The sequence below is a fragment of the Crocuta crocuta genome, unplaced genomic scaffold (genome assembly GCF_008692635.1).
Source record: "Crocuta crocuta isolate KB4526 unplaced genomic scaffold, BGI_CrCroc_1.0 scaffold125, whole genome shotgun sequence".
Classification (NCBI taxonomy): domain Eukaryota; kingdom Metazoa; phylum Chordata; class Mammalia; order Carnivora; family Hyaenidae; genus Crocuta; species Crocuta crocuta.
This window is the reverse complement of record NW_027531143.1, coordinates 8341243-8368098: the sequence shown is the minus strand read 5'-3', so window position 1 is coordinate 8368098 and position 26856 is coordinate 8341243. Positions and strand designations below refer to the sequence as shown.

At 38.7% G+C, this 26856-nt stretch overlaps 1 protein-coding gene across 10 annotated transcripts in view; it reads left to right on the top strand.

The window, feature by feature from the left end:
* DDAH1 (dimethylarginine dimethylaminohydrolase 1) overlaps positions 1–26856 on the top strand; it is a 244067-nt gene that overhangs the window by 195559 nt on the left and 21652 nt on the right. For all 10 annotated transcript variants that reach the window (XM_077771068.1, XM_077771073.1, XM_077771070.1 and 7 more), the window contains 3 exons: positions 7516–7615; positions 13756–13829; positions 14650–14769. In XM_077771068.1, the coding sequence (XP_077627194.1) occupies positions 7522–7615; positions 13756–13829; positions 14650–14769 (288 nt within the window). In that variant the 5' untranslated portion in view covers positions 7516–7521. The remainder of the gene's footprint in view (positions 1–7515; positions 7616–13755; positions 13830–14649; positions 14770–26856) is intronic.

The window sequence follows — 26856 nt, the reverse complement described above, 5'->3', positions numbered from 1 at the left end:
GCTGTTGACTAGGAGTTGCTCTTAGTTCTTAGAGGTGGCTCTGCAGACATCCCTCCATAGGCAGTTCCCAACATGACTGTTTGCTTTTTTTTCTAGACTAGTAGGACAACATCTCTCTGACTTCTTCCATCTCTGACCTTTAAAACCTTTTCAGGACTCACCAGATTAGATCAGGCTCACCCAAGATGAACTCAAGCCAACTGATTAGAGACTCAGCTACATCTGCAAAATATCTTTAACTGTGCTATAAAATGTGCCTAATCATAGGAGTGATATCTCATCACATTTATAGGTTCTTTTAACACCCAAAGGGAGAGATTTGCACATGATATATACATCAGGCAGTGGCAGTCTTGGGTATTGTAGAATTCTTCCTCCATACTTCCCAATGTGGTAGATTATCAGAATCTTTCCCAGTTGGTTTGAAATGTGTATATATGTGTATAGTGACTTGGTTTGGAGTGTGTCTCCATGTCTGTGTGCTTTTGTAATCTCATTGTAATTAAAATGCATTTGTTGACTGTCTAAAGATTTCTCCACAAATAACTTCTTGCAATTAGATCTAGAAATTGGAAGGACGAAGTGGTTCCCAGAATTTATTAGTTTATATATATGCTTCGGAAAACAAAATTTAGGATCTTTAGAAACCAAATCTAAGTTTACATTGCTGCAATTTGTAGCCTCTCCCTCCTACCCCCATTCCTCCAGAATGTCTGGGTTCACATTTTTGTTCATACAAATAAAGTGAACATAATCTGTTTTTTTAATGTTTATTTATTTATTTCGAGAGAAAGAAAGAGAAAGAGACCAGGAGAGTGAGGGAGACAGAGAATCCCAAGCAGGCTCCACAATGTGGAGCTCAAACCCATGAGCCGTGAGATCATGACCTGAGCCAAAACCAGGAGTTGGACGCTTAACCAACTGAGCCGCCCAGAGGCCCTGAACGTAATCTGTTCGTAAGAGTATTATAGATGCTCACAATCTTTTCTAATATTTATTTTCATCTGAATGCATAGAATATATATTTAAATTATCTTGTTAGTGACAAGTTTTATAGGAAAGAAGAACACAAACTGCACAGTAAAGTTCTCTAGGTTCAAATCTCAGCTCTGCTGCTCTAAGACCTTGGGCAAGTTCACAGCCATGTTTCTGCTTCCTCATCTCTAAAACAGAAATAATTCTTGTACTGGTTTTATTGGATTATGAGGGTTAGATTATTAAATATGAGTTCTTAAGAGTGTGTCTGGCACATAGAAAGACTATATAAATGTTTGCTTTTATCATTGCTAAATAAATTCCTCCTAAGAGTTTTGTCCTAAAATTATAGCAGAGGATTCCAATGTGTTTTTATTTAGGAATTTTTAAGACTCGGTCATTTAGTTTGTTAAGCCTCTCTTTGATTTTTTTTTTTTTTTTTTAGTAGTTCTGGTTTGTTTTAGTAATTTAATTAGCGCATGTGGGACAGTTAAGGAGTAAACCACTGAACAAACCTCAGGCATCCAAAAAGTTGAAGGGTGGTAATTAATAGGCAGGCTGTCATTGGTGAACATTCCTTATATGGTTTATACATTCTATTCATAATATTTAGCATTTTAGTTATACTGCAACTTGGCATCCTAAGACACTAATATACAGAAATGTCACCCATCTCTGAAATGAAGAGATCATAGAATCTGGAGTCATCTTGGATAGGATCTTGTAATACCAAGTGAATGTACAAAATTGGAAAACAGAAGGCATGAGCTTCATTTCTGATGTGGGCTGTGCTCTGTGAGGAGACTTTGGGAAAATCATAATCACACAGTGCAGTGAATAGGAACACGAACAGATGCATGGCCTCATAAGGCTTGACTCAACAAATCAGTCAACTTCCTTCAGCCTCAGTTTACTCATATGTAAAATGAGTAGTAAAATGCCTACCCTTACTGCCTTTTCAAGTTATTGTGAGCATCACAACAAATACTTCATTTTATTATCAGTATATGTTCATAAGGTATATCTGCCCTACTGGCTTGTAGCTTCTCAGGAATAGGGACTGTGGTTTGGTGTTTAAATATATGTAGCCTGGTTTAAAAAAAAAAAAAGTTGGCATTTACTAAATGTTTGCTGAACTGAAAGGTTGATTAACTGAGAAGAGATGTATGAAAGCATGATAGAGACATTAACTATTGTTATAAAATCAGCCAAATGTACACTAGTCCAAGTGGCCACAGGATCAAAGATGTGCTGATTGACAAGGAACATTAAAGTGACACAAATGAATGAAATGTACCCTTTTGAGTGTGACCAGGGACAACACAGTGTAACTTCGATATAGCAACAAGTTTCAGGCCAGCTGTGCCTTGGCATGATAGAGGCATCACATCAGCTTCTTGAGTGGCTTCCTCAGCATTATCTAGGACTAGCAACAAAGCTATGCTGCTGTTCTTTGGCTCTTAAGAGCTAGACAAGAGTGTGAATAGGATGACAGTGTAATTTTAAAGCTCTGATAATATGATGAGTACTTGGAACGTTGAAATGAGCACTGAAAACCTAGTGGTGATAGTGTTGATAGCACAGCTCTTAGCACAGGGCAGATCTGTGGGGAACAGAGACATGTTGGCCACAGACAAGCCAATGCCCGTGTCCTCATTTGTAGTCATAACATCTGCCACCCCACTGAGCAGAGCAGCGAAAGGAAACCAGCTTGGCAAACAGATTGGTATAGACCCTTAATGGGACTGCAGCACAAAACTGTTCCTCAGGCCTTGTGAGCACATTCGCCACATGCAAACAGAAGATATGAAACATTCAAAATGGTCATTTGTTGAAAATAGGCAACAAAGGCAACTTTGGATAGGGCCAACTGGAAAATAAAGAATAAAGAATATTGAACTAATGACAGTGCTTTTGCAAGCTACTGTGAATATTAGTTCCCAATAAAAATGTGTAAGGTTTTATATTTGTTTTAGTATTTTGTGTTTGGGGGAAATTTTGCAAGAAGAAAAAAAGTTGGAACCAAATGGTATATTTTTATCTTTTATTTCTTTTTGAAAGATAGCCAGAATCCAAGCCAAGCACTGAGTTATTTTATGGCAAAACAATAACATCAGCAGCTACTTGTTTTGACCATAATATGCCAGGCACTATATATTAGCTTATTTGTTATGTAATTCCTGTTAGAGAGAAAGCACGGTACAATTTGCATATTAGAAAACCAAGGCTCAGGAAGTATAATTCATCCAAGTCACATAACTAATAAGTGGTCGAGCCTGAGTTAAAATCCCTAGTTCTTTGCATTCACCGTGAAAACCCAAAAGGAGTGAAATGAGAAGACAGGATGATTATGTAAACATGAAGGACACATGAGGGAACAGAAATGAGGGCCATGCAAGAAGGTAAGAAGAGTAGAACAGAAAGTGTAAGAAAAGGGACCAGGCATTGAGAAAGAGTGGGAGTTGGGAGTTCTTTAGATTGAGTCCTTTAGAGTGGTCATGTCTTCAGGAACTATAATCACTTTGTATCATCTTGGCTGATGCCCCTTTGAGTNTTTTAACACAGAGATTAGACAAAAAATCTACCACAGAGCCTGACAGCTTCCAGGAGCTGGAAGGAAATCAAACTGGAATGATTTAAAATTTAAATATGTCTTCAGTGTATGTGCTGTAACTTTATTGGCTTTGCAGAAAAGACTGTCATTTTAATGCACTAGAAACCAGATGGAATCTGTCACAAGGATGAAACATAAGAAATCTGTCCAAATGTAAGAAAAAAAACAGCAGCTTTCTTTTGTGGGTCAGTTTCATAGGACAAGTATTTGTCACTGGGTCCACATAAGCTGATATTCACCAAAATAATAAAAGTCCGGAGTGAGTGGGTGGCTCAGGTTAAGCGTCTGACTTCAGCTCAGGCCATGATCTTGCGGTTCGTGGGTTTGGGCCCCGCATGGGACTCTGTGCTGACAGCTAGCTCAGAGCCCGGAGCCTGCTTTCAGATTCTGTATCTCCCTCTCTCTCTGACCCTCCCTTGCTCATGCTGTCTCTCTCTCTCTCAGAAATGAATAAAAATATTTAAAAAAATTTTTAAAATAATAAAAGTTCTATCTAATGTTTATTCAGCAATTACAAAGTGCCAAGTGCTTTACATGTACTTAATCATCAGGAGGAGCCTAGGATATTGGTACTATTATGACCAATCACCCATTTTAAAGATGAGAAAACTGAGGCTCAAAAGTTAAACAAGCTGTCACTGACTAATAAGTAGCCAAGCTGGGATTTGAATCCCAGGCCCTTGGTCATAACACTACACTATGGAGTGCCAGTGATTTGTGTCACCCCATGATGACATTAGTACTCCAGGACCAAAAAAGAGAGAGAGAGAAGGAAAGGGAGGTAGAGAGGGCAGTAAGATCAAAAGGAAAAGATAATGACTTCAAAACTAGTACCAGCTTTCAGGAAGACATGTGGGTTGGATGGTTGGAAGCAGCAGAAGTGGTCTAAACCCATTGTGGTCAGAAAAGGAATCTGTAGGGGCGCCTGGGTGGCTCAGTTGGTTAAGCGTCTGACTTCAGCTCAGGTCATGATCTCACGGTTTGTGGGTTCAAGCCCCGTGTCGGGCTCTGTGCTGACAGCTCAGAGCCTGGAGCCTGTTTCAGATTCTGTGTCTCCCTCTCAGTCTGCCCCTCCCCTGCTCATGCTCTCTCTCTGACCCTCCCCTGCTCATGCTGCTTCTGTCTCTCTCAGAAATAAATAAAACATTAAAAAGGAAAAGAAAAGAAAAGGAATCTAGCAAAGGGGAGGAGGAGCAGAGATGGGGCAAGAAGAAATGGGAGTACAAAGTAAAGGAATGAAACGAAGTGCATGCAGAGTGAAAAGGGGAGGAAGAAAGATCATGTAAATCTTTGAAGTATGAAAATACTGTAGTTCAGTTTTAAATTAATTAAGGTTGTTTCTCTGATTTACCCTTTTATTTCCAATTTCATGGGCTAAAATGACCTATTCAACTCAACCTTTAGAATTAATACTGTTTGTCTGACGGTTTTTCTGCACCCTGAGTAATGCTAAGTTCCACCCTGCAAGGTTAGTGTCTCAGTAAAAGGTGGGTGTGCTATTTAGTTTGGGGTTTTTATCCCCTTGAAAGTTAATTAAGTCAACATTAACCATGGCTGTGTAACCACAGAATGGGCAGTTTCTTTGAAGGCTCATGGTTTGGATCTTTTCCTGCAAAAATTCCCACTTCTATAGCTATATTTAGTGTGCTAACTACCTGAATAACTGGCTTGCTCTGGGTCCCTGTGTCACGGCAATACTGGGCCTTGTTTGCCTCTGAGTTTGCTTGGTAGAAACACTGTGCCAAGAGTTTGCAGTTCTCAGTGGACAGCCTCTCTCGTTTCTTCTCCAGAAGTTTCCCTGGAGTTAGCGTTGTCAATTTGATGCCATATAGTTCTATGATTCTCAGAACTATTTACTTGATATTTAATTAGTTTTTAAACCTGTTCATACCCTTAACTCTGAAAGTAATATGGGGTCATCAATGTTTGTATCCTGATGACTTTGTGTATATAGATGTGACTGAATAAGGAGGAAAAAAAAGAAAAAGGTCTGGCCTTGCACAAAAGCCAGTTTTTTCATGCTGGTGCAGCTGTTTTAACTTTTAAGAAACCACAAGCATTTTATCCTCTAAAACTTTAATTTGAAAGACATGGGATTTTAAAGAAATACAGTGTTTCTGAAACTAGTATATATTAGCCTCCCTACTTCTGTTCTTTTTAAACTCTTAAGAATTGAATAAAGTTCCTGAGGTGATATTACATATACAAAATACATGTTATTGCTGTGTTCCTAGTAATCTTTGAAATGTTAAGTTATAGTAGAAGCAATAGCATGAGACAGGAGATAACAATAGCTGCATTCTCATGATCTCTCTCCAAGCTCAGTGAATTTTCCATAGACCCAGAGGCAGATGCCAGAAGGAAACAGTTGTGTGTTTTCTTGGATTCACTGTAGCCCAGCAAGCCCTGGTAATTGTTATTCCGCATTTTTTACACTACAGCAATGAGTCCCCTTCCTGTTACATAGAAAAACCTATTCTCCTGTTAAATGAGAACACTAGATGTGTTTATTACAACATTAAGACCATTTTGTCCATGGAAATAATTTTTTATTGTTCTGAATCACTCTGGTTTGTGGAATTTTTACATGAGTTCCAGCACAAGGATGAGATGATATATTTATTTTAATTTGTATCCTCTTTTTTTCTTGACTGCATGAACGTCATGCTTGTTGTCAGAGTATTGCCATATTTTTATTACTTAAGAAGTTACTCTGCTGTAGTTGTGTCTCCTAAACTCTTCACTGACAATTCACTCTGTGTCCTGGGCATGCTGTATTTTGGCAGAACTACCTGCTTCTCTCCATGTCATGGGATCTCTTGTTTTTCTGTTAGTCCCATTCATGTTTTCTCAATGTATATCTTTACCATCTCAAAAGTTATACATATCTTCAGAAATACTTAAATTGTTTTGTTAAGGGGTACCTGGGGTGGCTCAGTTGGTTAAGCATCTGACTCTTGATTTCAGCTCAAGCCATCATCTCACCGTTCATGGATTCGAGACCCAGGTCAGGCTCTGTGCCAACAGCAGGGAGCCTGTTTGGGATTCTCTGTCTCCCTCTCTCTCTGCCCCTCCCCAGTTCATGCTCTCTCTCTGTCTCTCTCAAAATGAATAAATAAACATTTTTAAAAAATTGTTGAGCAGCTGGAAGGACTTGTATTAAACTGTGAACTTCAAAGGGCATTTGTTATACCTTAATTTTTTTTCTTGCATTAAAATAAACCTCACTAAGAAGTATTCCCTAACTCAGCCCAGAATATCTCTGTGCTTTAAACTATACCCCGGAATCATAGAAAGCCCCTGAAATTCATTTTCAAGTATTCTTTTATTTGATTGCAATTATTCTATTTGTTAATCACCTCTAGGGACCTAGGTTAAATTTAACAAGCAGTTCAGATTTACAGAGTAGCCTTAGATGTTCTGACATTTTAGAAAATATTTGAATGGAAAATAATGACTATCTTGTGGGCTGAGATTTCAAGTTACTGGTTATTGTCATTGATATTTCTTCCCTATATTACTCTGTGTGTATGCAATTCTGACTGACTGACTGACTGACTGACTGACTGACTTAAGGTTTAAAATTAAATCTTGTACTTTCTGGCAAGAATTGGAGGATTGGGTGTTCTGCCCTCTACCTTTTGTGACTCACATGTCCTAACTAGTCAGCCTCCAACAGAAAAAGGCCATATTACTGACTTGAGCATAGACTAGACAAACTAGACAATTTCTGATAGATAATTTCTTCTCTTACAAATGGTCATGGATGGTCCAAATTATACTACCTATATTCATATATTCACCAGGCTTTCTTTGTGTGCATGTGTGCACATGGGAGCATGATTCAGTGCTCAGAAGTTTTAGGTGATTGGTTTTCTTGTCAGAAAATGGTAGGATATTAATCTGAATCACTTTATTTTCAACAGGTTGACATGATGAAAGAAGCGTTAGAAAAACTTCAGCTCAATCTAGTAGAGATGAAAGATGAAAACGCAACCTTAGATGGTGGAGATGTCTTATTCACAGGTATCCTCGTCCTTACTTTCTCCTCTCCAAAACTATTTCTGATACCTGGCTTGTATTCACTTGTTTAACTCTAGGTTTTTTTAATTACCAAAGTAAAAATGCAAAATGCAGGGAAGCTGGAAAATATAGGAAAGCACAAAAGAGAAGCAAACAAAAATGACCTTTCATTCAAAGATAATCATTTCAATACTTGGGTGTATGTCCTTTTAGGACCTTTATAGGCATTAGTATTTCCTTATTTTTTACAAAAATGTTATCAGGGTGTACCTATCACTTTGTAGTTTGCATCTACTACATTCTACGGGGTAAGTTTCTGGGCTCATTGTTTTGCATTGTGATACCATATCTGGTTTGTATTTAAAAGATTCTTAATTCAAGATGTGTCATTTACAAATAATTTTCTTCCTAGACAGCAAGATAAATTTAAGTAATTTTCAATGTAAATTGATTTGGCTTCAGTGCCAGATGAATAATAGCAGAACTCATCCAAGTATAAACAGCTAATACTATTATTGATCTAACTAGAATCAGATTTTATAGTGGGCATAATATTGCTGCTAAAGAAACAGTAACTGTAGCATTTAATCTTTCCAACTCTTTTATGATCGTATGCTTATTTTGCAAAAGTCATGTGCAAAAATCTGGATCCCCAGGTTAAGTCTAGTTATACTGATAATTTGTAATTTATAGTGAGAGTTTACTTTCCCCTGAACATCAGAGAATGAATACCTGTTTCACAGATGGAGCCCTCCCATCAAGGACTGGTTCCCAGGGATTTGGGAAGGTAGCCCAGGTGCCTTACTGAAAGCATGAAGTTTCTCAGAAGTCTAAGATTTTAGCTGATGTGATTTTATATTGAATTCCTTGTATATAGGCAAAATATAGCCATCTTCATTTTAATACAAAAATAATATTTTGTGTTACTTACATTTTGATATAATTAATATTCTTGGAGAAAAAGAGGTTTTTATCCTCTTTGCTCAGTGTCACATACCTGTAGGTGGGGCCACTGTGTTGCTGACCTCCAAGAGGCGCCTTTCTTATCACAGGCTTAGGAATAGAACCCCCTGGAGTTGTGTCCTGCACAACCTGTGCTACCACTGCCATAGGCAATGGCCCTGCCTGTGGGGCGTGGTATGCACACCCACTGACCCATAAGAATACCGAACCAGGGGTCAAGGGGGCCTACGCCACATTCTCAGCTCTGGCCATGCCCAAGCAGACTCAGGCATTCTTTCGAATCTGCCTAGTAAGTTCCCCTTAGAATATTCTTTGTGTCTCCCATTGATGGCACTTCATTCTTTTTGGCAGCACAGAACAACAGCCTGTTTCTCTTAGAAAATAGGCTTTTGTGAAAAGCTAGATGTGTAAATCACACTTCTTACAATAAAACTCTTCTTTACCGGAACATAGCTGTATAATAAATACCTTGTAAGCAGGTACTGATAATATTTGAAACGTGGTTTAAAACAAGCTGTGTTCACAGCCATTTAGTTATCTTAGCCAGCTGAGCTGAACAGATTCCCTGAAATTTTCTCCGTGTATCAGCACAGCGTATTCCCAGAACCTCTTCCTCTGCTCAGAGGTCTTTCCATGGCATTTCAACCTTCCTGTTTGTGCCCCAGCTTCTAATTAAATACTTAAGCATCGAGCTTGCCTTTGTCACCATCTGAAAGCATTTTTTTGGTAATATTCAATCCTTAATATCTTGAAAGTTATTTTACTCAAAACTGAGATCCTGTTGGGATATTAGATCTCTGTCTGCTTGGCATCTCTGATGCCACCTGACGTCTGGTCCTGCCTTCTGTTTCCTACTGCTCAATTTTTTTTTCCTTTTTTAAAATTGTGCCAAAATATATATAGCATGAATTTGGCATTTCAACCATTTTTTTAAAGTTTATTTATTTTGAGAGCATGAGCAGGGGAGGAACAGAGAGACAAGGAGGAGGAGGAGGAGGAGGAGGAGAGGGAGAAAGAATCCCAAACAGGCTCCACACTGCCAGCTCCCCACCTCATGAACCATGAGATCGTGACCTGAGCTGAAACCAAGAGTAGGGCACTTAACTAACTGACTGCAGCACTCAGGTGCCCCTTCCATCACCACTCTTTGGATTCAGCAGAGTCAGGTAACCCTTTCCACATTTTCTGGGTCCTCTTTCTTCTGTAACTCAGAGCTTCAGGGTGCCTGGGGGACACTTGATTTGTGTTCAGGTCATGATCCCAGGGTTGTGGGATCAAGCCCTGTGTCAGTCTCCATGCTGGCATGCAGCCTGTTAGGCATTCCCTTTCTCTCTCTCTCTCTGTCTCTCTTCCCTCCCTCCTCTCAGCCTGAGGTAACCACTGCCCTGCATTTTGTATGGATCACTGCCTTGTCTTTCTTTGAGTTTTACCTCAATATACGTATTCCTAAATTATATGCTATTTAGTTTTGCTTGTTTTATAGGTTTATGTGATTAGAGTCCTACTATAGAAACTATTCTGTGATTTGTCTCTTTTTGATCCAACTTGGTGTATGTAGCTAGTGTTTCATCTTCACTGCTATATGGTATTCCATGGAAAAACCACACCGCAATGAATTTATTCATTTTACTTATGATGTCTATTTGAGTGTTTTCCAGTTTTTGTCTCTTTTCTTCAATGCTGCTGTATACATTCTTGTGTGTGTCTCCCAGGAATGTGTATAAGAGTTTCTCTAAAGTAAACAATTAGAAATGGAGTTTCAGGTGATAAACTTTTTACTCCAGGGAAATGTATATCATTTTCTTCTTGAATCTGTTGATGTGATTAATTACACTAATTGATTTTCTGGCATTTGGTCAGTCTTGCATCCCTGGGGTGAAATCAAACTCCATTGTGATATATTCTCTTTTTCTACAGTGTTGGATTTCGTTTGTTAATTTTTTTTTCAAGACTTTTGTTTCTGTGACCTGTAAGTTTTCTTGCTTGCTGTCCTTGTCTGGCTTTGGTAAAAGAGTTCTCTTAACCTCATAACATGTATTGGGAATATTTCCTGTTTCCATTCCCTAGAATCAGTACTATTTGAATGGCTCATTCCTTGAACTTTGATAGAATTTACCTGTAAATAGGCCCTGTCCTTTCTCTGTGGGGAGTTTTTAAACTGATTTAGTTCCTTTAATGACTGCATGACTATTGAGGTTTTCTGAGTCAGTTTTCAAGAGTTCTGTTGTCTCATAATTTATTTTTATCTAAGTTTTCAAAATATTGGGTATAAACTTATTCATATCTTCCTAATATCCATCTTAAGCTTCATAGCACTATAGCTATGTCCCTTTTTCATTCATAATGTTTATTTGTGCCTTCTTTCTTTTCTTTTGTGTCTGGGGTCTGTTGATTGCATTAATCTTTTCAAAGAACCGATTTTGGGTTTTGTATATTTCTCTTGTATATTTCTTTTCCTCTTCCTGTTTCTTTAATTCTTTCCTTCAAATTTCCTTATTTTTATTTTGTTCTTTGTTTCTTCTATTTCAAACTGGAACTTTGTCTCTTTAATTTTGAAACTTTTCTCATCATAATGCAAGCAGTTGAAGCTATGTAACTTTCAAGTACTGCTTTAGCTGAAGCCTCCCTGATTTGATATATTTGTTATTAAATTTTAAATGTTTTCTGATTGCCATTATGATTTATTATTTGACCCATTCATATTCTTTAAAAAAACATATCAGTCATTATTGCAAGTTGCTGGGACACCTAACTCATCACCCTGATAGTTAATAAGAGAAAGAAAGATTCAGGCATGCAGCTATATTTCCTTTATGAATTCTGTTTTCAGTAGACCAAGTACTTGGTTAAGAAAGTTTTTCTTTTTAGAATTCTAGCCAGTAAATGTAGATTGCTAATAAAATAATGATCTGGGTAATGATCATCACAGGATGTTAAAACCTTTATATGAAAGCTTGATGGGGGACTTTATAATGGAGGAATCAGGCTGACATTTATTATAGGCAAAGAATTTTTCATGGGCCTTTCCAAATATCACTGGAACACACAGATCATTCTAGTGTCACTAAAACGTGGCAGTCAGTCATGTGCCTCATGATGTGGTGCAAGAGTGCAGCCCCACCTCAGAAGTAGTCCTGTCCAAAAAAAATCTTTTGAACAATAATCTAATTAAGCATCTACATGAAACTCTCAGTTTAATGAAAATACAAAGGATAAAGGAACAATTTCATGTTAGATGATACACAGGGAAGCAACCAGTCAAATCCAGTTGTAGGATCATCAGCAGGACAAATGACCTGGCTTCTTCTATAAAAGAATGAAGTGAGAGGGTGAGTTGATACAGAAAAAAGACGACATAAGAAACATAACAACAACAATTTTTTTTTAATATTTCAGTTCTAGAAGTTCAGCTGTTTTCATCAGAAAGGCTATTTAAGGGATATAGTCAACCATACTGCTAGAAACAGAAGTCAAACTTACTTTTTAAAGAAACAGGAAGTTTGCTTTTCTTTGTACTTTGCTCCTTTAGTCTTTTAAAATAGAAATTGTATGGAAGCCCCATTATAAATTTGTTTAAATTTGCTTAATCCATTAAATGTTTTTCCTAAAACTTGTGTGTAAATCTAATTTATAAATCTGTTTTTATCTTAAAATAATTAAGAAATTTGGCTTTTTAAATTTCAGCTGACTTTTTTAATAAAGTGAGTAATAATACTTTTTCAAATAAAAGATCTTTCCCTTAGTTTTTATTTGTATGTAATGAGTTTTCTCAAGGAACAACACAAACATACCATTACAAAAAGAAACCCAAAAAAATGTGTCAGTGTACCACCAAGGAATCCTCCGTCTGCCAACAGAATAAGCCATTAACTTATCATAACATCATTTGACCTACATCATTTACCTATTTTATAAGAGCATCATGAGGATTAAAGTTGTAACATTATGAAGTCTATCAAGCAATTATTTCTATGTGCTTTTCTCTTCTTTATCCTAATGCTCTGGATCAAAATGTATACTGATTTCAATTTGAATATTTTTTCACATATCATATAGAATTCTTTTTCAAAGTATTAAGGGAGATTTAAAAACCCCACAATTATATATTGCCTAATGCTACCTGCTATAATTATTTGCTTGCCTCTAAGTAGGAGACCATTTGCATTTAGGGTTTTGCCTTATGAGAAGAAAATTTATGGAATTTCAGAAAAGCCAAATAAGTAGAAAGTTCCATTCTTCTAAACTTTAGTGCTTTTTAGATAGGCATTTTGATTTGAAACAAAAGGTAAGGGTTTTAAGGACATTTCTTAGAAGTCAGACCTGAAGACCAGTCAGCCCTAAGCTCACTTTACTGTTTCTTCACCCTTTACATCATCATTATAAGAAAAGGAATCTGACTTCATCACAAATGCCTAGAATTATTAACTTAGTGGGGGGAGGGGGAAGGAAGCATTACTAACTTGCCATTGCTATTAATTTTTTATTACACATTAATGTGTTTAATTCTATTATTTCCTAAGTAAAAATTTTATTCTTTTATTGTGGTAAAATATACATAACATAAAATTTGCCATTTAGCTATTTTTAAACGGACAGTTCAGAGACATTAAGTACATTCACATTGTTTTACAACTATCACCACCATCCATCTCCAGCACTTTTTCACCTTCCCAGACTGGAACTTCATACCCATTAAACACTGACTTCCTAGTTCCTTCTCCCCTCAGCCTCTGGCAGCCACTGTTCTACTTTCCACGTCTGTAAATTTGAAAAAGTTTTTCTAAGGACAATATGGGTTTGCAAGGATAATTTGTTCCAGAAACATGCTTGTATATCAGAGGGAATTTCAAGAACCATTGGCTCCATTATGATGAAGTGGCATTCAGCGTCTCGTACTACTCATATTGCAAGACATCACTCATTTATCAACTTTAAGTTTATTAGAAATGCTTGCTCATCTTGCAGAGCACTCACAGAACAAGTTTCTTGCAATCCAGGGCTTTACTGTAGTTTGAAATCAGATTTGTGTAAAGAGAGCAGGGGATCAGAGTACAAGCAGAGCTGCCTTCCGTTATAGTGAAGAACTGTGTGGTGCTTTAAGGTCATTATTTACAGATAAAGAAATAGTGTGCCATCACTGGGGCCACATAACTCACTGTGTTCCATGACATTTATTATAGGCAGAGAATTTTTTGTGGGCCTTTCCAAAAGGACAAATCAACGAGGTGCTGAAATCTTGGCTGATACTTTTAAGGTAGGTAAAGGATAATTTATGCCCAGCATACAGTAATTATTTAATAACTATTCATAGACACATTGAATCAATATGTCATGAATAATGGTATCTATATGCCACCAGCTTTGCAAAATAATTCCTAATATTTGTACGTTTGCTAGAAGTTTTAAGAGCTATCAGATTCAAATTTCTCAATAAATAGGCTGCATTGGGCTACCGCAGCCACGAAAGACAGTTATCATGGACTTCTGTTTTCTCCCAGTGTATAATCATGCAACCACCTGGCAGATTACCTGGCACGGTAAATGACTTTTAAAAAAAGTACGGGGACCCAGCTGACTCTAACGTGAAGTATGTAGGTTTTTCAGATTGAAATCAAAGATCACTTGTACTTGGGTACTTACTATGTGCTGGAAACTGTGCTAGATATTGCACATACATCCTCTCACGGACCCTTTACTCTATTGATTATTAATAGATTGGCTCACCAGACGACTAAGAAGGGATATAAACTCCAAAAAGCTCTTCTCACCTTGAGGATTTGAGATTCTAGTTTGCACAGGATTTTCAGACATATCCTTCCAGAGTAGCCCACTCCATGGGTCAACCAGCAAAGCTAGCTGTTGACAGAGTCACACATGAGTGAAGGCTCTGCACTTTCTTCTTAAAAGTAGTCTTTATTTAACTGGCTATACCAAAACCTACAGGTCCCAGTTCTTCTTCCAGATATTCAGGGTCCCTGGCATCCTCTTTAGAAATAGGCATATTTGGGGGAGGTTTACATTGGTTGTAGAATTACTCTGCAATGCCAAACTGCTTGTTTCTATTATATGCATAGGACTATGCGGTCTCCACAGTCCCGGTGGCTGATGCTTTGCACTTGAAGAGTTTCTGCAGCATGGCTGGGCCTAACCTAATCGCAATTGGATCCAGCGAGCCTGCGCAGAAGGCCCTAAAGGTAGAAACAAAACTATGCTCCTTCTAAGTGCAGCAGGTAGTGCCTGCCACATGGTTTTTCTAATTCTACTGGGTGGGCAGCGAGCAGGAGTGGGGGGAATAGACTAGGCTGGTACTTAAGCTTTCTCAGATCTACACTGTCATGACCTCAGATTCGTTGAGAACCAGGAACACCTAAGTGTTGGAAGAACTCTTCACTGGTGAAGCATTCTTACTCACCCACCAGGTTTCCTAGAAAGGTCATGATTCAGAATAAGAAATACCAAAACTCATCACAGTTATTGCCTCCTGGAAAAAAGGAAAGCATGCCGCCAGTAGTGCTTTTCTTAGATAAGGTAGTTGGTACACAAGAGGTTGTTCTATTATTCTTATCCTTTTGTATGTCTGAAATATTTGATAGTAATCTTTTAGCAAGGCATGATTCAGAAGTGCATAAAAACCTTAACTTCTTGGGGCGCCTGAGTGGCTTGGTTAAGTGTCCGACTTTCGCTTAGGTCATGATCTCGCGGTTCGTGGGTTCGAGCCCCGCGTCGGGCTCTGTGCTGACTGCCAGCTCAGAGCCTGGAGCCTGTTTCAGAGTCTGTATCTCCCTCTCTCTCTGACCCTCCCCTGTTCACGCTGTCTCTCTCTATCCTAGAAATAAATAAAAATATTTAAAAAAAAAACAAAAAACCTTAACTTCTTTGTTTGTATTTAGAATACTTAAATTTTAGGACAGGAATTTGTTTTATTTCACAGGTGAGAATAGGAGAGCACAGAAAAATTATGATTTGCGTAAATCACACAGCTAGGTCAAGAGCGGAAGTCATTTATAATGAAGAAAACCTTCCATTGCTACAGTGCTTTATAGTCCAAAGACCCATTCCTTCTCTGTAACTAACAGCCCTGTGAGATCATCTGGACACTCTTTCAGGGCAAAGACCATGTCTGTCTTGCTCACTCTTGTTCTCCTTCATGCTTGGCCCATGGTAGGTTCTTAATAAATGTCAGGTGAATGGATGAATAAATAAGTGAGAGAGGCGATAGTATCTCCATTTTGCCGATGAGAACTAGATCAAATAACTCACACCAGGCCACGAGGCTGGCACTAAATGGTGGGCTGGAATTACCACCCCTTCCTCATGATTTATTGAAGGACTAAAGATAGAAACTCCTCTCAGAGGCAAAGAGAGGAAGCCTGTGTCCCAAGGTGCACAGTTAACTTTTTTGCCCTTTTAGGTCTTTACTTGTCTACCTCAGTGCTAGACTTGGTGCAGTTTGTCTCAGAAGAAATCATTGCCTGCCATTTACTGAGTTTTCCCCCTGCATTTTCTGCAGCTTCTTCAGCCAGCTCTGCTGGCCTTTCCATCTTCCTTTCCTCATACCATATCTTTGATTGTATTTCTAAGACTTTTAACAATTATTTCTGAACAGCCTGCCTCAGAATTTGAATTTGGTGGCTTTTTCTGTGCTCCCTCTAGAGAATGTCTTTTGTTCTGCTTCATCTGGAAGGCTATGTCAACTTCACACATATAAAAAGAGTGGTGTCTTGAAAGAAAGTATTTGATGGATGATATCACTTAAAGGATCTGGAAGATTATTTTTCTCCTCAGGGTCTAAATGTGGTGTTTATCCATGGCAGCTGGGTTGGCCAGCACTTATCTAAAATTGAGTATAAGGGAGGGAGAGGGCTAAAACTGGCCTATACTGTATTCTTGTGTTAATTAGCAGAAGAAACCTCTTATGGGTAGACAAATTTCAAAAAGTAGCCCCAACTGCCATTCTGGATAGACTAGATCCCTAACTCAAGTAGCTTGCTCCCTAACTCAGATAGGTCCATAACTCAAATAGTCTGGAAGAGCTAACATCTGACAAATTAAGAAATAATACAATTGTGGTTAACTAACAAAACATTATATGAAGTAATCCTGACTGCTATTCACAGGACAGGATGGAGCTCCTTTAGGCCTAGATATTGGGAGAGAATTTCACAGACAAAAAATGGGGCTAAATGTGGGTCTTAAAGGATTTGGCAGGGCAAGATTCAGTGAAACAGTATTCCAGGTGGGGACACAGGATAAGCAAAGACTGAGCCAGATACATACAAACTAGTCCACCCAGTGAAGAGTTTTCCTGTGAGCTCCTGAAGATACAGCTGGATGGAGCAGATGGAGTCTGAAGAGGTAGGGACTTAAAAGTGAGGAGGAAGAAGATGAGTTTATCTCCAATGAAGCATGACTTCTGAACATGGGCTTCTGAACAGAAGGGCTTGTATTGCTTTAGAGATGTTAAACCATTATTCCTTTTGGGGAAAAAATGAAGGGGGAAGGCCCTGCAATCCGAAAAGAGGACCACTGATAACCTGGAAAAAGAAAGCCAACCCCCAAGTCCCACTGTATGCCTTAGTAACTTATTGCCTTTTCTCTGTTCATCTTTCCCTTCCCATTGTCATGTCAAGACCTCTAAGGTCACATCTTTTAAGGGCATCCTGTGTGGACTTTATAGGCCTCCTTCCTGTAGAGTTTGAGTTAGTGTTAATAATGATGTTCACTCTATACTTGAAACCTTCTGTGTCAGAAGCTATAAATAATCCTCACTAGAAAGGTATTCACTCTTTGGAGATCATATTTTCCATCAGCAAATGTGCTTCCTAAACCATGTGTCTGTAGAGTTGGCAATTGCCTACCTGCCATGTTTATAGCATCAAAAAGATTCTCTTATTTGTAGTAAAGCAGACAAACAAACCAAGAATAGTGAGATCTCCATTCAGGCATGTTCTCAGGTTGGAAGTAGGTGGGTTAGTGAAATTCAAATTTAGTGAACCAAACTGTTTATTTATTTGAGAACAGTTTTGGCTTCTGTATTAGAAAAGTCAATAAAATTGGTATTGCTCTAAGTCCTACTAGTAATTTGGAGATATTAATACTGATATAGATAGGCAGAAAAACAAATGGATAGAAACAGATCATTTGCACATAGTGAACGCTTATTATTTTTTCCATTTCACAGGTGAAGATATGGAGATTTGATGAAATAAAACATTTTGAATACAATCTCATGGCTCTGGAATCAGATTTCCTGGGCCTTAATTTTCCTCTCCCCAGTTGCCCACTCTACTCCATACAATGTTCTTTTTTAATTGGAAAAATTTTCCCAATTATTTTGCCATAAAAGTGTTCTGGCTGGGCTTCCTCTTTCTCCTTCTGTCTCTCCATCTACCAACTACTTTTTCCCATTGTTTTGCTGTGATGTCCAGGATCTGACCCATCAGGAAAGATGTGTATTTGGCCCCAGATGTCTGTTTTTCCCTTGCAAATCTTGATGTTTCTGTAGAGAAGCCTGTGGCCATTTGGGCATCTCTTTGAAGGGCATAGCACTTAAACAGAGGTGAATCGTGCCTTCCTGTACCACACACTGAGAGCTTGAATACTTCCCACACCTGTCACTGCTTGCTGAATACTTGCCTCCTTCAGAGCCAGAAAACTATTTCTTATATATTCATGCAAAGCTGAGAGCCCAAGGGTTTCTGGTTAGTCTTATTGCATTTGAAACACTTTGTAATGGGTTGCAATCGATTCTTGGTTAATGAAGTGGGATCTTATGGAGATAGTCATCATATCTGTCTAGGTTGTAGTAGATTTAACAGTGAGTGCATTGTATATTTAAATGAAATCATCAATCTAGGAAGACTTTAGCAACTCTCTGCTAAAAAGCCAGAACACATTTAATACAGGGCACATTTAATACACATTTAACACAGAGTATATTTAATGAAGGGAAGGAAAAAAGGACATATTATTACTGCATTTTCCTGTGAAAATGGTACTGGAAGTTAGGTTGATTTGAACAAATACTTAAAGACATTTGACATCAAGTTTTACCCTTGAAATACAAAGTTCATCTTTAGAGCAATCTGTCCATTCTGTAGTTTTTTCCCCACACTTTCCATCATTCTGCTCATGCCTCTGGGCAATTATACCTTCATCCTGCCCTTCTCACCAAAAAATACATATTCTATTATTTCATTCGTTTAAAGTTAAAAGACAAAACTTTAAGGGGTAAAGGAGTTGTTATCCAGGGGACTATTTTCTATGTTTAATTTTTAAAGTTACAAAATTATGTGTATAATGTATTATTGGATGTGGGCTGAAATTAATTTACATAAAATAATTTTCCAAAAGCTGGGTCTAACGTTAAACCCTTGCTTTACCTGCTACATGAGTCCTATCTTCCTGCAGACTAGCTTGTTTTTTATTTTATTGATGAAGAAAAACAAACTTTTACCCCTTGAGCACATCTCCCCATTTTCCCTCTCCCCCAAGCCCTTATACACCTTAAATATATACAAGTTTTGTCAATTATACCTCAATAAAGTTGGGAAGGCAAAGACATGACAAGTAGATTTGTGCCGCATCTCATCCATTTTTTTTTCTAGATCCGTTCCAAAATTGACTTCCTTTCCAGGAACCTGGATTAATTCTATGTTCTCTGCCATAAGAGGACAGACTGTAATTCCTGCTCTCTGGAGGGACTCACAGTATTGATTTTTAACTCCATCTCGTTGGTGGCATTCAGTCCTCCAGGCAGTTAAGGGGGAAAAAAGAAAGAAAGGAAAGACAAAGGGAAGGAGGCAGAGAAGGAGGGAGGATGACATTTAGCTGAAACTTTCCCAAAACTAATGAGATGAGGAAGCTCAAAGCTGGAGGCCCCGTGGTACTGACAGGTTGGGGGCCTGTGCCATCTGCTGGCCAGGCAGCAAGAGAGGCATTCTCACCTTCCTATCCCCTGGGGGAAACCATCTAGTTTCTCCTTTTGGCATCTGCAATTTTGTTTATTGGTCTTTTTTTAATTAAAATTCTGTTCTTTTGTATCATAATGATTTATTATTTTTAAATGCTTTTGATAGAAGTACTAAAAGGATGTGGTGAGAAAAGAATTGTGAGATCACCACTCTTTTTTGTCTTTGTCATATAAACGGAGCTGAAATATAGTAAATGGAATTCCAGTAGACTTGTAATTTTAAATTAAGATGCTCATAATGTGTCTTGATGGAAATGTCTTTTGGTTTCTTATCTACTTCCTGAAATAACTAACTGCATTTGTAAGATTTCTTGAATGAGGACATGGGCTGCTTCACAGTGAACTTAAATTGCACAGCACGAAGCATGTTTTTTCTTTTGAATGACTAACTGTATAACAGAGGTCATTCAAACAGTATTTCCTCTCATTTTGACTCAGCGTCAGCATTGATTTTATGTCCAAAAATGTCCATGTTATTTTATAGATGGTCACATAAAGAATGAAGATGGAAAAGCCCTTAATATGTCTGGATTTTGTATGTTTTTTATTGCCAGGAATTTCCTTTGATGACAACTGGAACAACAAATAGCAAAAACCAAAAGACAGAATGAGACCTAACTAGTATCAACAGGGTGATTGAAATGGAAAAATAAAGACTTTGCATTTCTAGTTGTTGTTGTCACAGGGAGTTATGGTGTGTAGCCACAAGATTTCCCACTTTGGGTCTCTGCTGTGAAATACATGCTGACAGTCCCATTGTAGGTTTAATTTAGTCTTATTATTTGGTTGTCTGTTCTAGTTGTAGTCACCAGATCCACAAAACAATGATTTAAAAAAAAAAAATCTACCATGCCTGAATTAAGAAATTAACAGAAAACCAAATAGGCTCTGAGTTTGTAACAACTGTTTATGCTTTTTTCCTGGCAGCAGTTGCCTTTCTGACAATATTCCCAGAGCTGTATGCCAGCAAGGCTGGGGTGGCCAAAATAAAATACTTTGGCACGATCAGGCCGTAAATAATCTGAAGCTGTGAGACCAAAACAGCCATGCTGCTCTTCAGCACTAGTTCCAAGGCAGGAAGAACGCAAAATTGGCCAAGTAGGAGAAAGGGAATAATAATAAGGTTTTATTCTCTTGAGGTTTCAAGAAAATTTCATAGGAAGAAATTACATTTAAAGTACTATTTATTCTGTCCATTATATAATGGAACATCAAAAAATACTCAACAGACTTGATGGGATGTTGTAGGGGGAATTCAAGCATCTGTTGGGTGGCCGAACAAATGTCCTTTGAATGGGCCTTTGAATCCAAGACTCTTGCTTACAAAAGAAAAGAACTAAGTGACTTTAAATGAGAAGTTTTTAAGGAGAGGTATGGTTTAACACCACCTGTGGAACTTTCTTTTTTTTTAATTTTTTTTAATGTTTTATTTATTTTTGAGAGAGAGAGATAGACAGCATGAGCTGGGGAGGGTCAGAGAGAGGAGACACAGAATCTGAAGACAGGCTCCAGGCTCTAAGTTAGCTGTCAGCACAGAGCCCAACGCGGGGCTCGAACCCACGAACTGTGAGATCATGACCTGAACGGAAGTCAGACATTCAACTGACTGAGCCACCCAGGTGCCCCAGAACTTTCTGATGATGCACTGCCCTCGACCTATCCCAGAAAACTCTAACATCCTGGGTCTGGGTTCAAGCCTGGGAATCTGCATTTCTTTTTTAATTTTTTTTTAATGTTTATTTATTTTTGAGAAACAGAGAGAAAGAGTATGAGCAGAGAGGAGCAGAGAGAGAGGGAGACACAGAATCGGAACCAGGCTCCAGGCTCTGAGCTGTCAGCACAGAGACCGACACAGGGCTCAAACTCACAAACTGCGAGATCATGACCTGAGCCAAAGTCAGCTGCTCAACTGACTAGCCACCCAGGTGCCTCTGGGCATTTGCGTTTTTGAAAAAGCTCCACAGGTGATTCTGGAGCACAGATGAAGTTGAGAGCCACTGCCCTCAAAGATTTCTGCAGCTTCCAAAAGCACCTAATTTAATATCCATAGTAACACACACCTGAAGAATCCAGCCACTCTGCATTATAGGTACAAAAGTATGCATTCCACATAGCAATAAAAGTAGAGAAAGTGTCATGATTAAAGCCATCAAAAGCTAGAAACGTCTTACCTTCTTGCTGCCTAGAGTTCAACATTGCAGAACTTAAAATAATAACACCTAACTGGGTAATAGCTTGAATGCCAATATTTAATCCATTTGGTATGCTGAAATTCCTTATTAAAATATTCTGAGTGACCAAAAAATCACTGTCATCATTCTCTGAGGACAGGATATTTGCATTTGACTCACGTTTCCATACCCCCTCCCCCAACACACACACACACACACACACACAGAAAAATCTAACAGGACCTGATCTCAAGGTGTGAAGATTTGTGCCAGAGAGACAAGAAGGTTAAACTTTACACCATTATTGATATTACAGAAGAACTTGCCTTTAAAAATAATAGTATGTTGGGGCGCCTTGGTGGCTCAGTTGGTTGAGCATCCAACTTCAGCTCAGGTCATAATCTCATGGTTTGTGAGTTCAAGCCCCACACTAGGGTCTGTCAGCCTGGAGCCTGCTTTGGATCCTCTGTCGCCCCCTCTCTCTGCCCCACCCCCACTGACACTCTCTCCCTCTCAAAGACTAAATAAGCATTAAAATAAATAAATAAATAACCATATGTTGATTCTTGCAAAGACACATAGTTGTCCAAAGGACCAAAATGGCTACAAGAGAACTTAGCAGATAACTTAGAATCTCAATCCATGGGTTTTCTTTCTGGCTCTGCCACCATCCCCATGGGTGACCCCTGTCTCCTGTCCTCAGTCTCACTCTAAGCAAAGTTGGATCAGCCTCACTAGAGAATGAGAGGTTCATTCCTTTCCATTGGAAATTTCAGGATGGGCAGTTAAGGTGAAGGACTGTCTTGAACATGTGGATGCACAAACATCTGGCAAAAAGTAGCAACCACTTAATTTTAAAGCACCGAAAGCAGGGATAGTTCCAAAATGGGTTGACTGTAGACTGTGATCACCGTGACATTGTTCTTTTGATGGCTATGGGTGATTGAAGACTTGTGCTTAGCTGAATATCTTCATGCCTGTTTGAGGACAGAAAACCGCAGAAAACTCCAACCCAATTCCATGTTTCTTTGAGGAGGCATCAATGGCATACAGCTGTCAAATTGGATATCTAACAACAACATCATTTTCTAATTTATACTTAAAAATCTAACAGGAAAAGAAGGTGAAGCTCCCAAAAGCCTTTGTTACCATCCCTTTTGCAGAAAGACTTTTTAAAAGGCAATTGAAGGGGCACCTGGGTGTCTTAGTCGGTTAAGCGTCCGACTTTCGCTTAGGTCATGATCTCGCAATTCATGGGTTCGGGCCCCGCGTCGGGCTCTGTGCTGACTGCCAGCTCAGAGCCTGGAGCCTGTTTCAGTCTGTGACTCCCTCTCTCTCTGACCCTCCCCTGCTCACGCTGTCTCTCTTTCTCTCTCTCCTAGAAATAAATAAAACATTAAAAAATAAATAAATAAAAATAAAAGGCAATTGAAAAAATGAAACGGGCAATTGCAAAGAGTCACAGCTGAGCTTGAAGCTTGAGCTTCCTATTACTCTTTACTGAGCAGCAACTATATGAAAGATACTGCCTCTAGCACAGGGTACACTGAGATGAGTGAGAAACAGTCTCTGCCCTCAAGACCCCTCGAGCTTAATTGAAGAAACAGGATAGGACATGAAGATATACATACTGTCACAGTTTAACATAAGATAAATCACAATAGGCACAGAGTCCTCACAGATAGGATAGGATTATGAGGAGGGAGTGATCACAGAAGGCGGGAGTCAAAGTCTGAGAAGACCAGAATGAACAGCAAGCCTGTCATAGGAAGGAGTGATTATTACAAATAGGACAACTTGGGAAGTATCTATTTTACAATCCATAGACAATGGCTGGAGCAAGGACTGGGTGCAGGGAAAGAAAGTTAAGTTTCCAGACATAAGTTGGGGCTGATCCAGAGGTCAAAGAATGTGGGATTTCTTATCCGCAGGCTGTGAGGAGGCACTCAGAGTTTTTAAGCAGAGGTGTAAAAGCTGAAGCTGGCGTTTCAGAAAAATCCATCTGGCAGTATGCCTGTAACAATTCAACAGGAATAAAGATTAGGAGTAATAAAATTAGTTCAGTGCCATCACACAGTCCAGAAATAAAGAAGAGGAGGGTCTGGACGAGGAAGTAGCCATGAAAATAGAAAGGGCCGTGCAGAAGCTGAGTTCCATTTAGAAAAGTGATAGAACACTGTGACTGAGGGATGTGAGGGGCATGGGAGAAAAAAGGACCAGATCAGCACTTTGACAGATATTTATAGAATCCTTTTCTGTACCAGGCATTGTACTAGGTCCTAGGGAACAATGATGAACAAAATGACTTCAGAAATGACTCCCAGATGGGGTGACTTTGGTGGAATTTTGGGAAAAGAGTTCCAGTCCTCCCTGTCACCATGAACTCAGTCCTCCCCATCCACACAGAAATAAACCATAGAAAATCAGTGGGCAGAAGTATGTTGCTGGATTTCACTGACCTAGATTCACATTTTGGGAACTGAGCTATACTCGGACATATTCAACTGACAGGGGCTAGGGTAGACATCCGACATCTAAGCTTGTAAGACACTAACGGGGTTGGCTTCCATTTCACTTTCCATTGGCGGCAGTCCATGGCTCATCCAAATTTGGAGTCTCTGCCCTTTACTTCTTTCCATTTATTTATGTTTTTTATCTTTATCTAGTCACTCTCAAGTCACACCAAAAAAATCACTTTAATATTTGCATGCCCTCCATCTCCAGCAGTGTCGTATCATTTTTTTGGGTGAAGTGAGTTGGCAAAAGATTGCCTCCCTCCTCTGGAAAAAAAAAAAAAACAGGATGACTTCTGTGTCATGGCTGAAATTGTGCATCACAGCATGGCCTATGTGATACTCTCAGCCATGCCAATACCAGTACCCTTAATGTTGAAGGGATTAGGAAATGTATCAGTTGAGCTAGTTGGGAGGATGGTTGAGTTTTGGGTTACTGTTTCTCTGTGGAAATCACATGTATTACATGTCTTAGATGTTAATAAGTATCCTATTGCTTGGCTGAAGGTTAACAAAGCATATGGTAAACTATAGACCCTAAATTAGAAGTGACATTTTAACCATGAATTCTTCTCCAGCCTCTAAGGAAACCATCTGTACTACCTCATATGATACTAGAATTTGGACCATCCCTAGAAATAATGACATGCAAGAGAAACAAATTAAATTTGCCACCACTTTCCTGTAAAACCATTCCACTAGTGTTACCCTGCTATTAATAATCACTTACTATACCTCTCCTTATTTTTATCTTTCAGAATGTCGTATTAGTCCAGCAGTCTTTAAGAATATTTCTAGATCTGGGGCATGGTGGGGGCTTAGTCAGATAGGCATCTGGCTCTTGATTATGGCTCAGGTCATGATCTCAAGGACATGGGGTCCAGCCCCACACTGGGCTCTGTGCTGGGCATGGAGCCTGCTTGGGATTCTCTCTCTTGTTCTCCCTCTGCTTCTCCTCAACACGCGTGTTCAGGCACATGCTTGCATTCGCTCTCTCGCTCTCTCGCTCTCTCTCTGGGGGAAAAAAAGAATATTTCTAAATTTACTTTTCATTTATGGTCACTGGATGCTGCAATTGAGGCCCACTATTACTCAAACACTATCTGTCTACAGATGTTAAAAAAGGAAGCTTTGGAAATATGTTACAACAGCCATTCCCTTTTAATCTCTTTCTGAAGTGGAATTAAGTTTAAAGCTGTGGCCACAAATCCAGAGGTGACTCATCATACAATTTCAACAACAACAACAAAAAAAGCCAATTAGATGCTAAATGAAAGGTATTGAATCTATTGCTTTTTGTGCATGTTTTCTATTCACTCATTTATTTTCAATCCACACTCTGACAAGTGATAAGAGCTTCATATAGCTCAACGTGTAGTTGTAATATCGGTAGCAGTAATAATACCTTTTAGGTATAAGAATCATGTTAATTTAATTTGAGAAGTCTAAGCTGCTGGGTTTTAAACTTTAGTAGACCCAAGGATCACCCAAGGTGCACATTTGACATGCATGTCACATTCCTGAGGTTCATCAGGAGAAATTCTGATTCAGCAAGACTGGGATGGAGCCCAGGAACCAGTGCATGATTTGGGTGCAGGTAATCCATAGATCACACTGTGAGAAACACCAGCTCTGTCTGGAATTCACAGAGTGAATAGAAAATGCCACCTGCTATCATTCAAAATAATACCATATTGAGTAGAAATAACTGGCACTTCAGAGAAATAGCTCTCATGGGAAAGAAAACAATGTAGAATTCCACTAGATGATTGAAATACAAATACTTACAAAGAGCTCACTTTTCTCTAAAATCATGTGTCTTGTTAGGGGGGAAATGCTTACAGAGTAAAAGATGCATACCATATGTTACATCTGGTGCCTTTCTCTCTGTTGATAACACTTGCCTATTAAAAACAATGTATCTGAAGTGAGTTATTGCTCTAATTCTCATTAGGCATAAAGGCCATCAGACTTGAATAAAAAAGACTACCTTTCTTCTGAGCGCTACAGTCCTCTGGCTTAAAAATAAACATGATACTAAATTCTTTAAGTAGGAATAGTGGAAGAAGGAAGGAAACCCAGATCTCTTTTTGGATAAGAAGTTTGTCTGGTCCCATCCTTCAGCTTGTTAAAGAGAATTTGAGAAGGGCTTCCGGAGAGCAACCAGAGCTAATTGAAGTCAGAGATTCCATAACCAGCGTCAGTTGCACAGAAGGATATGGCACAGGTGTTGATGGGCAGCTCTTCTTTGCTCTTCACTAAAGGCTGAGCTCTGAGTAAGTGTGTCTTATAGAAAATTGCATCTGGAGATCTTAGAGGAGTATTTTAAGAGTTACTGAAATGCTGAAATGCACTGCTAAAAGATTATTCATTCATTCAACATTCAACAAATGTGTACTAAGCATCTACCACATGCCAAGCACTGCTGCAAAGCACTGCACAAAGGGCCAGTGGTATAACTGTGCCTCCCTGGAAGCTTTTCAGTAATCATCTGTCCTTCTGGGATGACTTGGATACTTTGACTTAATTCAATTTGAACAGTATGTCAGTCACCTAAGAGATCAAAATATATATAATGGAGATATATATATATATATATATATATATATATATATATATATATAT